This window comes from Salvelinus namaycush, chromosome 31 (genome assembly GCF_016432855.1).
Source record: "Salvelinus namaycush isolate Seneca chromosome 31, SaNama_1.0, whole genome shotgun sequence".
NCBI classification, from domain to species: domain Eukaryota; kingdom Metazoa; phylum Chordata; class Actinopteri; order Salmoniformes; family Salmonidae; genus Salvelinus; species Salvelinus namaycush.
In genome coordinates this window covers 28,551,724-28,567,909 of record NC_052337.1, presented here as the reverse complement: position 1 = coordinate 28,567,909, position 16,186 = coordinate 28,551,724, and the positions used below count along the sequence as shown (strand labels likewise).

The 16,186-nt window shown below is 43.0% G+C and overlaps 1 protein-coding gene across 1 annotated transcript; it reads right to left on the bottom strand.

Moving 5' to 3' along the window:
* Positions 1–11,093: 11,093 nt before the first annotated feature.
* On the bottom strand, positions 11,094–15,865 carry LOC120025801 (inactive phospholipid phosphatase 7-like). The gene is made up of 2 exons (XM_038970463.1): positions 15,388–15,865; positions 11,094–11,482 (listed from the first exon to the last, which is right to left on the bottom strand). Exons 1-2 carry the CDS (start codon positions 15,863–15,865, stop codon positions 11,094–11,096), a joined length of 867 nt encoding a protein of 288 aa, XP_038826391.1.
* Positions 15,866–16,186: the final 321 nt, after the last annotated feature.

Sequence of the window (16,186 nt, the reverse complement as noted above, 5' to 3'; positions counted from 1 at the left end):
GACTCAAATGATGTCAATTAGCCTATCAGAAGCTTCTAAAGCCATGACATCATTTTCTGGAATTTTCCAAGCTGTTTAAAGGCACAGTCAACTTAGTGTATGTAAACTTCTCCCTGAACTACCCACTGAAATTGTGATACATTGAATTCTAAGTGAAATAATCTGTCTGTAAACAATTGTTGGAAAAATCACAAAGTAGATGTCCTAACCGACTTGCCAAAACTATAGTTCGTTAACAAGAAATTTGTGGAGTGGTTGAAAAATGAGTTTTAATGACTCCAACCTAAGTGTATGTAAACTTCTGACTTCAACTGTATCTGTTTTTCTTCTCCCAAGGCAAGGGAATAACAGTCTGCACATACCTTGTAGTGTATGAATGTCTGCTATCTCCCGATTTTCAAGTCTCTCAGGAGACTTTTTAGCTCTCCTCTCCTCCCCTTTCCTCTCCTCCCCGCCCCACAAAACTATAATAACCTTGTTGCACACATGTTGTTACACATCATTAAATATATTGATGCACAAATTACAGGCTACAATTAGCAACATAGAACTACATTTATTGAACATGAAATGTGTATCACATAATTGAAATATATAGGTCTATGTAAGCTTGATTATGAGTTGATTATTTGAATCAGCTGTGTAGTTGTGCTAGGGCAAAACACCAAAATGTCCACTCCTTGGGGTCCACAGGACCGTGTTTGGGAAACGATGCTATTGGTCCTTGGCCGAGTCAGCTGTTCAATCAAACAACTCAGGAAGAACCTGAAAGAAACGGTAGCTGGACAAGTGGGGAGTTGCAGTAGGGTCTAAAAGCAGTTGGTCAGTGGTAGAACAGGACAAGTGGGTTCATGGTTCTAGGTTGACTCAGAATGGACAGCTCTGTGGGAACAGTAGGAATATAATAAAAATATGGAGTTATATGTCAACTGGGCAGCACACACCATTTGTTACACAGAAAGCCAAGCCAATAGCACACGGTTGCTGTTCCTGATGACTCGCTAACTTCTTCCCTGTGTGTGAATAGATTGACAGGGTGTGTCAATGTGTGTGAATCAGTGAATGTATTGTTTGGGCACTTCAATATGCCATCATTATGTTGTTTTACATATTCATAAGCATGATCAAGTTGTCTCAGATTAACTTTTAATTAGTAATTTCATACTTCACATTTTCTTTTCATAACAATTATAAGATTATCTTGACCATCATCATAACAACTGTGCATTTTTACACAATTAAAAAATGGCAGACGTTTTACGTGCCCCCAGCTAAATCTGTTTTATTGTTCACTTATTTGCGTTGTTTGTAACTTATTTTTTAACTTATTTTTGTACATTACTTATTTTTGTACATAATGCCGCTACCGTCTCTTATGACCGAAAATAACTTATAGACATCAGGACTGCAATTACTCACCATGGACTAGCAGAATCCTCTTTTTCCTTTCACGACTGACAATCCCGAAGCGAAGGATACGCTGATTCCTCGGGAACAGGCCCCAATCCCCGTGATATGAGTGAAGAGGAGGCGGAGAAAGAAGGGCCGAAGGTCCGGCTGCCTTCTGAGAATTCGCAGGCGATCGAATAAACCCCCACTTTTCTCCATTCTGCTAGCAAACATGCAATCTTTGGATAATAAAATCGACGAGTTACACGGAAGATTAAACTACCAACGGGACATTAAAAACTGCCACATCTTATGCTTCACAGAGTCGACAACATCAACATACAGCTGGCTGGTTATACGATGTACCGGCAGGATAGAACTGCGGCGTCTGGTAAGACAAGGGCGGTGGTCTATGTATTTTTGTAAACAACAGCTGGTGCACGATATCTAAGGAAGTTTCGAGCTATTGCTCGCCTGAGGTAGAGTTTCTCATGATAAACTGTAGACCACACTACCTACCGGGAGAGTTTTCATTTGTATTCTTTGTAGCTGTTTACATACCACCACAGTCAGAGGCTAGCACTAAGACAGCATTTAATGAGCTGTATTGCGCCATAAGCAAACAAGAAAACGCTCACCCAGAGGCGGCGCTCCTAGTAGCTGGGGACTTAAATGCAGGGAAACTTTACCAAACCTCTATCAGCATGTTAAATGTGCAACCAGAGTAAAAAGAACTCTGGACCACCTATACTCCACACACAGAGACACATACAAAGCTCTCCCTTGCCCTCCATTTGACAGACCTGACCATAATTATATCTCTATATTCCTGCTTACAAGAAAAATTAAAGCTGGAAGCACCAGTGACTAGATCAATAAAAAAGTGGTCAGATGAAACAGATGTTAAGCTACAGGACTGTTTTGTTAGCACAGACTGGAATATGTTCCGGGTTTCCTCCGATGGCATTGAGGAGTACACCACATCAGTCATTGGCTTCATCAATAAGTCCATCGATGATGTCGACCCCACAGTGACCGTATGTACATACCCCAACCAGAAGCCATGGATTATAGGCAGCATCCGCACTGAGCTAAAGGCTAGAGCTGCCGCTTTCAAGGAGCGGGACTATAACCCGGGAAGCTTATAAGAAATCCCGCTATGCCCTCTGACGAACAATCAAACAGGCAAAGCGTACTACACCGGCTCTGACGCTCATCGGATGCGGCAGGGCGTGCAAACCATTACAGACTACAAGGGGAAGCACAGCCAAGAGCTGCCCAGTGACACGAGCCTACCAGACAAGCTAAACTACTTCTATGCTCGCTTCAAGGCAAATAACACTGAAACATGCATGAGAGCACCAGCTGTTCCGGAAGACTGTGTGATCACGCTCTCCGCAGCCGATGTAAGACCTTTAAACTAGTCAACATTCTCAAGGCCGCAGGGCCAGATGGATTACCAGGACGTGTACTGCGAGCATGCGCATATCAACTGGCAAGTGTCTCCACTGACATTGTCAACCTCTCCCTGTCCGAGTCTGTAATACCAACATGTTTTAAGCAGACCACCATAGTCCCTGTGCCCAAGAACACTAAGATAACCTGCCTAAACTACTACCGACCCATAGCACTCACGTCTGTAGCCATGAAGTGCCTTGAAAGGCTGGTCATGGCTCACATCAACACCATCATTCCAGAAACCAGAGACCCCCTCCAATTTGCATACCGCCCCAACAGATCCACAGATGATGCAATCTCCATTGCACTCCACACTGCCCTTTCCCACCTGGACAAAAGGAACACCTATGTGAGAATGCTATTCATTGACTACAGCTCAGCGTTCAACACCATAGTGCCCTCAAAGCTCATCAATAAGCTAAGAACCCTGGGACTAAACACCTCCCTCTGCAACTGGATCCTGGACTTCCTGACGGGCCGCCCTCAGGTGGTAAGGGTAGGTAACAACACATCCGCCACGCTGATCCTCAACACAGGGGCCCCTCAGGGGTGCGTGCTCAGGTCCCTCCTGTACTCCCTGTTCACTCATGACTGCACGGTCAGGCACGACTCCAACACCATCATTAAATTTGCTGATGACACAACAGTGGTAGGACTGATCACCAACAACGACGAAACAGCCTATAGGGAGGAGGTCAGAGACCTGGCCATGTAGTGCCAGGACAACAACCTCTCCCTCAACGTGATCAAGACAAAGGAGATGATTGTGTACTACAGGAAAAAGAGTGCGCCCCCATTCTCATCAACAGGGCTGCAGTGGAGCAGGTTGAGAGCTTCAAGTTCCTTGGTGTCCACATCACCAACAAACTAACATGGTCCAAGCACACCAAAACAGTTGTGAAGAGGGCACGACAAAACCTATTCCCCCTCAGGAGACTGAAAAGATTTGGCATGGGTCCTGAGTTCCTCAATAGGTTCTACAGCTGCACCATCGAGAGCATCCTGACTGGTTGCATCGCTGCCTGGTATGGCAACTGCTTGGCCTCCAACCACAAGGCACTACAGCGGGTAGTGCGAACGGCCCAGTACATCACTGGGGCCAAGCTTCCTGCCATCCAGGCCCTATACCAGGCGGTGTCAGAGGAAGGCCCTAAAAATTGTCAAAGACTCCAGACACCCTAGACATAGACTGTTCTTCTCTCTCCAGACCAAATTCACGTAGACTTGTTAGATATATAACACATTTCTAAGAAGTGGAAGATATGTTCTATGTGTACCGTTTCTATGCTTCCCTTTCTTAAGTTTTGGTTTTGTACACCAGCTTCAAACAGATGAAAATACAATATTTTTGGTTATTGAAAATATATTTAGATGGTACAATTCTCTACACTATACGTGCTTGTTTTGTCACATAAACTGAAATTAGGCAAACTATTTGAATTTTAGCAACCAGGAAATGGAGGAGCGATTTCAGCATAGTGCATCTTTAGCTGGTAACATAGCCCTTAAATCCAATGGTGCAACACAATACAGAGAGGTTGTTGAATTGATAGTAATCAGACACGGAATGCATGTATTGACTAGGAAAAAACATGTTAAGGATGTACCACAAATGACTTGGCTAGCTAGCAAGCAAGCCTTCATGGAGCAGAAAACAGCTATCTGAACCTATAATGTTTTTAAATCAGATATTTGCTAGGTTTCCATCCAATTTGCGACAGATTTTCATGCAAATATTCTAACATCTGCATAAAATAATATGCGCATTTTCCCACCAGAAATGTGTTTCCATCGAACTGACTTATAGCAAACAAAAGTCTGTGCATGATGATGTTGTGTACATAAAAACAACGGTGAAATTCCCATGTATCAAATAAAAAATGGGTTTCCATCGTATTTTCAACTCTACTGAGGGTTTAACGGAAGCCTCTCCTACATAATCCAGGTAGAATAAGGAATTCTCCAGGGCAGCTGTCTAAGCCCCTTGATTTTCTTCAGTTTTTACTAACGACATGCCACTGGCTTTTGAGTAAAGCCAGTGTGTTTATGTATGCAGATGACTCAACACTACACGTTAGCTAGTACAGAAGCTGAAATGACTACAACACTTAACAAAGAGCTGCAGTTAGTTTCAGAGTTGGTGGCAAGGAATAAGTTAGCCCTATATATTTATGAAACTAGAAGCATTGTATTTGGGACAAATCATTCACTACAGAAGGATCCCCGCTCTTTTACATGATGGTTTTTCATGGGGGCGGGAGAAATAACGAGGAGGCAACTTGATTTAACTCTGATCGCTTTTATTAAAATTTTTACAGTGCGAACAGTGAAACAATGAAATAAATCATGCTGCAAGAGGTACTGGTTCCGGGCAAATAGGTGCCGTAACAAAATAAGTTAAATCTGAGAGGTGCCGGATCCTGTTCCAGCAGGATCCGGCTCAAATTAAACACTGACTGAAAGCATAAGCTACAGCTACAGTAGCCAGTACTGCAGTGCATGAAATGTGGTGAGTTGTTGACTCAAAGATAGAGATATTTCGTAGTATGTTTTTTTTCACTTTCACTTACTTAGCTAGCATTGAATGCACCTGGCTCAAACGGAAAGGGATGCTAATGCTAACTAGCTGGCTATGGCTATCCAACACTGGAACGCTTCCAAGTCAAGGTAAGCTTTTGGTTTTATCAATGTATTGCCACTGGGGCCTGCCGGTGTAACTGCTAAACTGCTTTCTGCTGACTGTACACTATACTGCATGATTGTAGCGGTTTTACTAACGCGTTACATGCTGACCACTCCACTCGCGTCGTGTGCATGAGCTTTGCAAAATAAATGTACACATACATGTTATTCAACCATTGCACCCAGATTGCTCATGCGTGTCAACAAGCAAGTCCCGCCTCTCCCATTTCCTCATTGGTTTTTAGGAGCATACACCCATGTGAGTGATTGAAAGATTAACTAAGGTCCACACTCCAGTCCAGTTGGTGGTGGTAATGCACCTTAAAGTTGGTTTCCAACCGCCATTTTAAGTCCAAAGAAGAAGAAGAAGCCTGAAAGAGGAGAGATTAATTAAGGGCTCGAAATGAAGATAGTTGATTCAACCTGCTTGTCCTGATCGCGCCTGGTGTGGGTGGACAAAATCAACATGCGTGACTTGGCGTATGCAGACGCACGCACGCGAGCGGTCTGGTCAGCATGTTAGTTCAAGTAGCTATGTTGACTATGAAGTTAGCTAATATGGTGACAACAATATAGGCTGTGTGTAGCAGTTAACGGTCAGGATATGAAGGTTTGGTTTGTAAAGTTTTTTTTGCCTGGTCACAGACAGCTGATGTGTTGTGCACTGAAGTAGATAGATGCAAGAAGAAATTGTATATACAACAAGCTGTTTGTATGTGGCTGCTATGAAAGGGATCATGCTGTTTGTATGTGGCTGCTATGAAAGGGAAGTGTGCTTGCGTGTGATCAGGGGTGTATTCTTATTGTTCAGAAATGTGGTGGGTACTCTCTTCGTTCGCTGGACTTTATCCTGCTAACTGTTCCAAATGTCCGAACTGAATTTGGTAAAAGGGCTTTTATGTACTCTGCGCCATCGTCTTGGAACGCCTAACAAAATACTTTTAAATTGGAAGAACTTGTCCCGATTGGTATTTTTAAATCACTGATGAATGATCTTGAGACTGATTCCCTGACCTGTCAATGTTTTTAATTGGCTGTTTTTGGTTTTGTTATACTCTTGTGAATTCTATGGTTTTTACTAGATTACTTGTAGTTTTTCATGTTGTTTGTCTGTAATTTTTGTAATGACTTGGTGCTGCCTATCTTGGCCAGGACGCTCTTGAAAAAGAGATTTTAAATCTCAATGAGCCCTTCCTGGTTAAATAAAGGTTTAATAATAATAATAAAAATTAATTGCGCTGATTCTGTTGAAAAACATTTATTTTACAGAAGCAAACGGAACAAAACTCTTGTTTGCAACTACACACTAGATCAGCTAGATTCAGGCAAGAGTGTGCAAGGCGGTATTGAATGTGTCACTATCTGTCACATTGATTACTCAAAATTCTCTCGACCTGTTTACCTTCATTGTAAACTTTCATTCATAGGTTAGATTAACGCAACCTTATGATGGATAAAGGGACAATTTGAGTATTATGTAGTAGCCTAAACCTATTGATGTTACATTGAGCTGGGTGAATGGAATATGAATGACAGTCATCCAATATGATGTAATAGAACAAGGTGACCGCGACTGACACACAATGACTATTGCAGCTGGAAACGGCTGTTTTTAATGGAACCTGATTTTAGATGGAACTCAACTCGTCTAAAGAAGGCCAGTTTTATTGCTTCTTTAATCAGGACAACAGTTTTCACCTGTGCTAACATAATTGCAAAAGGGTTTTCTAATGATCAATTAACCTTTTAAAATGATAAACTTGGATTAGCTAACACAACGTGCCATTGGAACACAGGAGTGATGGTTGCTGATAATGGGTCTCTGTACGCCAATGTAGATATTTCATTAAAAACACCCGTTTCCAGCTACAATAGTCATTCACAACATTAACAATGTCTAAACTGTATTTCTGATTAATATAATGTTATTTTAATGAACGAAAAATGTGTTTTTCTTTCAAAAACAAGGACATTTCTAAGTGACCCCAAACTTTTGAACGGTAGTGTATGTTTAGATTTAATTTTGATTACTGTTACAAATGCAATTTGGGTTGTTAATTGGATTCGTTCTGACATTTCTTGATTACTTGTGTTGTTTTTTGTGATTATTTGTGTACTTGTTTGACATTTTACTGCATGCATTGTTAGGAGGTAGTAACATAAGCATTTCACTTCACCCACTATAACATCTTCTAAACTGTGTACGCGACCAGTAAACTTTGATTTGATACACCACAATCAAAACATACATGTCACACACGTATGCGTACACTCATACACGCACACGGAGAAAAACAACACGAAAATAAGTCATGGCAAGTGGTGTATTTATGAGCATGCATAAACAACCTAGGAAATACTGAACAAGACATTCCACTTTTTCAGAGTCCACATCTTACAAAGGCTATCAATCCATCTTCTTCATTTTGTAAATTAGACTGGATAAATTGACACACTGCATGAAAATATGACTTTTTTTATCATCCTTGTGCAAAACAAATCATGCTGACTTGCACAAATGCAATATTGTATCTATACATACAGGTCCAAACCAATTAAATATATTTTTTTGTGGCAGCAAAAAGGCTACGGCTTAAATAGTTTGGTTCCCAAGTCCACAACAAAAACAAACAACCAAAAGAGATTATCAGCAGAAGACCAATAAATGAAATATGTGAATGAAGGCATACAGTAGGTAAACTCTGCAAAAAAAGAAACATCCCTTTTTCAGGATCCTGTCTTTCAAAGATAATTCGTAAAAATCCAAATAACTTCACAGATCTTCATTGTAAAGGGTTTAAACACTGTTTCCCATGCTTGTTCAATGAACCATAAACAATTAATGAACATACACCTGTGGAACGGTCGTTAAGACACTAACAGCTTACAGACGGTAGCCAATTAAGGTCACAGTTATGAAAACTTAGGACACTAAAGAGGCCTTTCTACTGACTCTGAAAAACACCAAAAGAAAGATGCCCAGGGTCCCTCCTCATCTGCGTGAATGTGCCTTGGGCATGCTTCAAGAAGGCATGAGGACTGCAGATGTGGCCAGGGCAATAAATTGCAATGTCCGTACTGTGAGACGCCTAAGACAGCGCTACAGGGAGACAGGACGGACAGCTGATCGTCCTCACAGTGGCAAACCACGTGACAACACCTGCACAGGATCGGTACATCCAAACATCACACATGCGGGACAGGTACAGGATGGCAACAACAACTGCCCGAGTTACACCAGGAACGCACAATCCCTCCATCAGTGCTCAGACTGTCCGCAATAGGCTGAGAGAGGCTGGACTGAGAGCTTGTAGGCCTGTTGTAAGGCAGGTCCTCACAAGACATCACCGGCAACAAAGTCGCCTATGGGCACAAACCCACCGTCGCTGGACCAAACAGGACTGGCAAAAAGTGCTCTTCACTGACGAGTCATGGTTTTGTCTCACCAGGGGTGATGGTCGGATTTGCGTTTATCGTCGAAGGAATGAGCGTTACACTGAGGCCTGTACTCTGGAGCGGGATCGATTTGGAGGTGGAGGGTCCATCATGGTCTGGGGCGGTGTGTTATAGTATTATCGGACTGAGCTTGTTGTGATTGCAGGCAATTTCAACGCAGTGCGTTGCGGGGAAAACATCCTCCTCCCTCATGTGGTACCATTCCTGCAGGCTCATCCTGACATGACCCTCCAGCATGACAATGCCACCAGCCATACTGCTCGTTCTGTGCGTGATTTCCTGCAAGACAGGAATGTCAGTGTTCTGCCATGGCCAGCAAAGAGCCCGGATCTCAATCCCATTGAGCATGTCTGGGACCTGTCGGATTGGAGGGTGAGGGCTAGGGCCATTCCCCCCAGAAATGTCCGGAAACTTCCAGGTGCCTTGGTGGAAGAGTGGGGTAACATCTCATAGCAAGAACGGGCAAATCTGGTGCAGTCCATGAGGAGATGCACTGCAGTACTTAATGCATCTGGTGACCACACCAGATATTGACTGTTACTTTTGATTTTGACCCCCCCCCTTTGTTCAGGGACACATTATTCCATTTCTGTTAGTCACATGTCTATGGAACTTGTTCAGTTTATGTCTCAGTCGTTGAATCTCGTTATGTTCATACAAATATTTACACATGTTAAGTTTGCTGAAAATAAACGCAGTTGACAGTGAGAGGACGTTTCTTTTTTTGCTGAGTTTATAAAGATATCAGGTATAATACATATTTTGTACACTTCAGTGAACATTCATGACTTTACTCAGACTGCATAGGTTTACTCAGTGACTTTAACCCTCCAAAATACATTACATTTGGCTCACAAAGGCACAAACATAAGAGATATTGCATGCATGCATGCAATGCACACACACATGCACAAACACACACAGACACACAGAGACACACACACAATCACCCGCACATACCCACGTCACACACACACACACATACACACACAAACACAGTGTCAATGGTAAGCCCAGGCCTGATGGAGATGACTTCTCACAGATGTTGTTCAGTCAGTGAGGCATGAAATCAGCATCATTACCAAACCGACAGTGTCTGTTTGGTTAATGCTTATTGCTGCAGGGAAGGCAAACAATATGGAATACAAATACACATCTATGATGAAACTGCTAGCCTCAAACTAATCAAAACCTACTTTTGAAACTTATTTGGATAAGATAAATATTTAACCCAGTAGAAAAATCCCTGATCTAGACAACAATGATGCTATTTATTTTACATAATAGCCCAATTCAATGACAGCAAAAATATATTCATTTGGAGTCCAGTCCTTCTCAACAATTGGTAGTTTTAACAATTGATAGTTTCCAGCAGGAACATACAAACAACATAATTGAAAGGAAGTCAAAGAGCTTTCTAACATCTCTTTTCTTAATCTGCAAATGGACCAATCATGTGTGGACACATTTCAAAACCTTTAGAAAACCATTTCATCACTTCAAAGTACTGGGCAATATTTTGATCAAGTACAATTAAAAACATTTCAAAAGACAAAAGGGGTAAAGGTTGACAGACAGGAGGAAAGAGGAACGGGGGAAAAGAGGAAAGGATGCAGAAGAGAAAGAGGAAGGTGAGGAGTGGTGGAATAGGCAGAAAGAAAAGAAAGAAACTGACAGCAGTGAGAACCAATAACATTAGATATACGCCAGTGTGGGCTCTCAAGCATTATGATTAGTTCAGCGGAAGAGAAGAGGTGGTAGAGACATTATAGAAGTCTTTGTAAATATTAATAAATATCAACACTATCACATTTTCTTTCTTTGAGTCATCAATGATCAAAATGACTCCAAACGAGCACATTTACCTCCCTCAAATAACATTTACTGCAAATACTGTAAATGAGGTCAACCAGATAGGACCTAATTGTGTGTATAGAAGTTATTGTCATCACAGATAAAGCTTATATGTAGGTCTAACGCAGCCTTAGACAGTAGGCCCTGATCAGGAAAAACTCTTGTCAAGAAAAACTCCTGGCCTTACTTATATGGCTTCATAAAGCCAGGCTTTACAGCTTCAAACAGGCGTTGAGGGCCTTGATAGATAGCCCTCAATAGAAAGGGCTCCAGCTGAGGGTCCCTATAGAGATGAGGGTCTGACAGGCGCTGGACGACAGCCACACAGTCTCCACCAGGCTGAAGTGCAGCAGGCCAAGGGCGAACCCACACGCCATGTCGGTCAGGTGGTGCCTACCCAGCAACACCCGGGACATGCCCACCAGGAAGGCCCAGAGCACCAGCAGGATGCGGAGTGGAACAGCCAGGACCAGGTGGGAAAGCAGGAACTTGGACACCATGGCGGCGCGACTGGCGTGGGCCGCCGGGAAGGAGTACACGTCCATGGCACAGTAGTCCAGGAAGCCCGGAGTCATCTCCCAGGGTCCTTTGCGTTTGATCAGCTTCTGGACACCGGCCACAGTCATGATGTCAAGTAGGAGGGCTGAGGAGGGAGGATTTAAAAAAACAATGTTGCATGAAAAAGCCCAATCAGATCAATTAACCATAGGGCAGTAAACCACAACACACAATATCAGTAGTCAAAAACCCATGGAGATCAATTACATTCTCAATCATGTAATATCTGTTACAGGGCTAAGCATCAGTGGTTAAGCAACGAGGCAGGCCAGGCAGTACCTCAGCAATGCCGCAGTGCATTTAACGAAGAGCCGAGAGTTTGTGGAACAGTAGCGCATCGCCTCACCCCCCCCTCTCTTCCCTGTATGTGATCAGAATGTATGAGCCTCTATGCTACAGCATCCCAATGGCAACATTATCAGGCTAGCAGCCCAGTTACTCTATAAATAGGTCTGGAAGCTAGCACAGGACTGGGAGAGTTCTTAGCTTATAGTTAGTTCAGCTTTGGCTTAATTTATGTGCACTGTCTGTGTAGTAATTTGATCTGAGGCGACTGTCGCTGAGAGTATTTGCAAGTGAAATACTGAGATAGAAACATTTTCCTCCTCAAACCCTTGTAATAAGACTGTAGTAAACTGGTAATAGATGTATAATAGACTTACTTAACCATGCTTGGGTGTGATATAGATACCTATGAATTATTTAAATATGTCTGACTTAATGCAGGTCTAAAGTTGATATTTTCAGTCATGTCTTCTGCAGACCTCTTTTTAGAAGCATCCAACCCTCTTCGTGCAGCCCAAAATATCCCCACAATCACCACCTTTCATTTTTGATTACCCAGCTACCACCCCACCCTGTGGAATCTGTCAGGACTCAGGATTACAACATTGATTACGCTGTCTTCTTCCTGTACACCCACACACACATAACCCCCTAGTTCTGGAGTAAAGTAAACTTTTAGCAATTAAAGAATTTACTGTGGTCACCGACATTAACATTACATAACATGGAATGGAAAGAAAGAACTGGGTTAAGGATGAAAAAGGAATGTGGGGAAAATTGAAAGAAGGCAAAGAGAAGAAAATGGACAGCATGGAAGTGAGTAGGTGGTACATTGGGGTCATTCTGGGACAGTGGGGACACAGCGCTGAGTCACTTGGAAAGAAAGCAATTGGTACCAACTATAGGACCCAGCTCTGCTCCCTGACACAGCCCACCTCAGCACTACTGAAGGTAAGGAAGGAGAGCCATGGATTTCACCAGTCTAGAACGTTATGTACTGTATGATGCCCTTCAAAGCAAAAAGATGTGTATCTTTTCTAAAATCGAGCACACTGCCATGTAATCTCCATAGACAAATATTGGCAGTAGAATTGCCCGTACTGAAGAGCTCAGTGACTTTCAACGATGCCACCTTTCCAACAAGTCAATTCATAAAATTTCTGCCCTGCTAGAGCTGCCCTGGTCAACTATAAGTGCTGTTATTGTGAAGTGGAAATGTCTAGGATCAACAACGGCTCAGCCGTGAAGTGGTAGGCCTCACACACAAGCTCACAGAACAGAACCGCTGAGTGCTGAAGCGCATAATGTGTAAAAATCATCTGTCCATGGTTTCAACACTCACTACCGAGTTCCAAACTGACTCTGGAAGCAACGTCAGCACAATAACTGTTCGTTGGCAGCTTCATGAAATGGGTTTCCATGGCCAATCAGCCGCACACAAGCCTAAGAGCACCATGTGCAATGCCAAGCATCGGCTGGAGTGGTCTAAAGCTCGCCGCCATTGGACTCTGGAGCAGTGGAAACGAGTTCTCTGGAGTGATGGATCATGCTTCACCATCTGGCAGTCCGACGGACAAATCGGTTTGTCAAGGTTGGTGTGGAAGAACTTGACTGGTCTGCACAGAGCCCTGACCTCAACCCAATCGGACCTTTGGGATGAATAGGCCTAATCGGCCAATATCAGTGCCCTACCTCACTAATGCTCTTGTGGCTGAATGGAAGCAAGTCCCCACAGCAACGTTCCAACATTTAGTTTCATGCCTTGCCAGAAGAGTGGAGGCTGTCATTGCAGCAAACTGGGGTCCAACTCCATATTAATGCCCATGATTTTGGAATGAGATGTTCAACGAGCAGGTGTCCACATAGTGTATCTGTCTATTTGACTGTGCCTGTCTATTCCTGGCAAAATTAAGTCAAAGAGAAGTGTTATTGAGAATTATACTGCCTTCACAGCTCGCCTTAATCAGGATGTTTGTTTAAACACAGTGGTTCCCTATCCCATCCTGGTTCACTATTAATGACCTGAACAATGCCCCAAACACAATATTCCAAAATGTCCCAAATTAAACAGATTATAGACTGAACACAATACAGCTTCAGTCCACAGATTTGCAGTGTTTTTCTGAGTAATCCCGCCTAAACCAGGCATCCGGCACAGGAGTAAAAATAAAATCCCTCAGGGGGGACATGGTGAATTCACAGGTATGAACCAGCCAACATGGTGGGCCTACGATAGCAAAGGGGTGTGTAGTAGTACACATAGCTGAATGAGAATAATACACACACCTGTGGCAATCTGTTGGATGTGTGTGGGCCTATAGTACTTTTGAAGTATCACACGCACACACGCATACACGCATGTACACACACACACACACACACACACACATGCACACACATACACACAATCACAATTTGTCACAGTGGCCCCAATTTGTTCTGAGAAATGCATAATTCACTCAAATCAAACTTGGGGATAGTCTGCTGCTCTCCTTCACAGAAGTGTGTAAAAATAACCACCTAAAATGAGTTCACCATCTAGGAGGATTCCATTACCGCTAGTTAGAGAAATCAGGGTCCTACTTTAGGTTGGCTATGTCACATTCGTTTGACTAAAGCAACTGTAGGGAAATAACCTATTGATCCTAAATCAAGGAAGTAAGTATCATAAAGTATTTATTACTTTCATAAGGTACTTTGGAAAATGATTCTACTGTAGCTTCTGTAGCAGCTGCCATAGTGGGGATAAGAAGTGCAAAGCAGTGTGTAGGCCTGTATCTTCATATAGGCCTATGCTTGACACTAATGATACTGACTTCACTGAGTCTTTCGATGTAGGCCTCTGGCTTGTTAAAATGTCTACTTATAGTTCTTCAGTCCAAAGTCAAATCATGATGTGTGGAGCCTTAAGCCTTGCACCTGTTCCCCAGGCCTGGTTCTGTGCTGGGTGATGGAGAGAGTAGAGACCATGGAGGGCTAGGATTTCATAATGACCTGCTTCTGATACTCTACCATGGAATGCTCTAAAATCACATTCTGGTGAACAATGACATCATTTGGTGAGATGTTGTTAACAATGATGCTTTAAATATATTCTATATTGACATGGATTATATAAGCCTAATACAGGGCCTGGGTCCAGGGATAAGGAAGTAGAGGGAGATGTGATCATATCAGTAGGCTACACCAGGGCTTCCCAACTTTTTCCCCAGGCCCCCCTTTTTCACATTTGAAAAATGTCACACCCCCTTAGGAAAATGTGGTTGTTTTTAAGCTCAATTCCTGCAATTCTACATAGTTTAAAAAGACGCATTACATATTTTAGGTAGGCTATATAATTATAATTATAATCATAATAATATTAATAATTATCATTATTATAATTTTCCAAATGGTATTGCGCTACCAAATATAGTTTATTATGATCATTTATATGAAATTATACATATTGTCTTTTACAGAAAGTAATTCATTCAATTGATAGTGACAGAGTCACATATTGTATAAGATTACTTTCTAAGCAAATGAGGGGGGGCGAGCCCCTTAGGTTGGGGACCCCAGGGCTACACCTATTAAAAATGCACTGATAGACACACTATAATAACCAAGCCATTAAAGAAGAGCTGAGTCATACATATAGCTTACAATTCAATAACATAATTATTACACAATGTGTTTTGGGTACAGAGTGAGGAGTGCATTTACCAAGTAATAGATTGACCAAGACCTCTTGTCCGGCCAGCGTATTACTCCTTGTCAGACACACGATAGTGCCAAAGATCCACGTGATGCCGTGCCCTGTAAGCGCGAGCAGGGTGATCATGGAACGAACGCTGCCCCAAGACGACGACGTGTAGGCGCAGACCCCCAGGCGCTTGGACAGACAAATGTCAATGGCGAGGAGGGAGCTCATCGCTATCCCTTTGAAGGAAGGGTTCAGTTGGATACAGTCCTCATCGGGCAGTTTTGCGGGCTCTTTCCGATCCTTGTTGGCACTGTCGGTAGGTTCCTGCGGGTCGCACGGTTGGCTTGCTTGGTGTTTGGGTTGGGCCGGTCGCCTTGCGGTGCCACGGGTCTCAGAGTTAACGCACCGGAGAGGCTGATTCAGGGACATGAACTCGGGTCTGCTCAGGACGTTGTTCCGATCCCGCGTCCTGGACCTAGAACTCGGAATTGCAGGCATTTTGGATTGGGCTCACTTTACAACGTTTCAGAAGGACAATTTCTCGTTTTACGCACGAAGGCTAAATGTCCAAAGCTAAGCCCTGTCGCCCTGTCCTTCCCCTCCTGTGGCCTTATCAGATATATTTAGCCGGTTGGAATGCGCGCTGCCCATGCTGCTGTGTTTAGCCTGCAACGGGATCCATGCAGGCTTGAAGAAGCTTGACTGGCATCTGCCTGGGCCAATCGAACGAGACACAATCTACAGCGAAAACAGAATGTCATCATCAGCTTTTAACATGTCATGAACTAAAATATACAATAATGAGCAACTAACATGGAA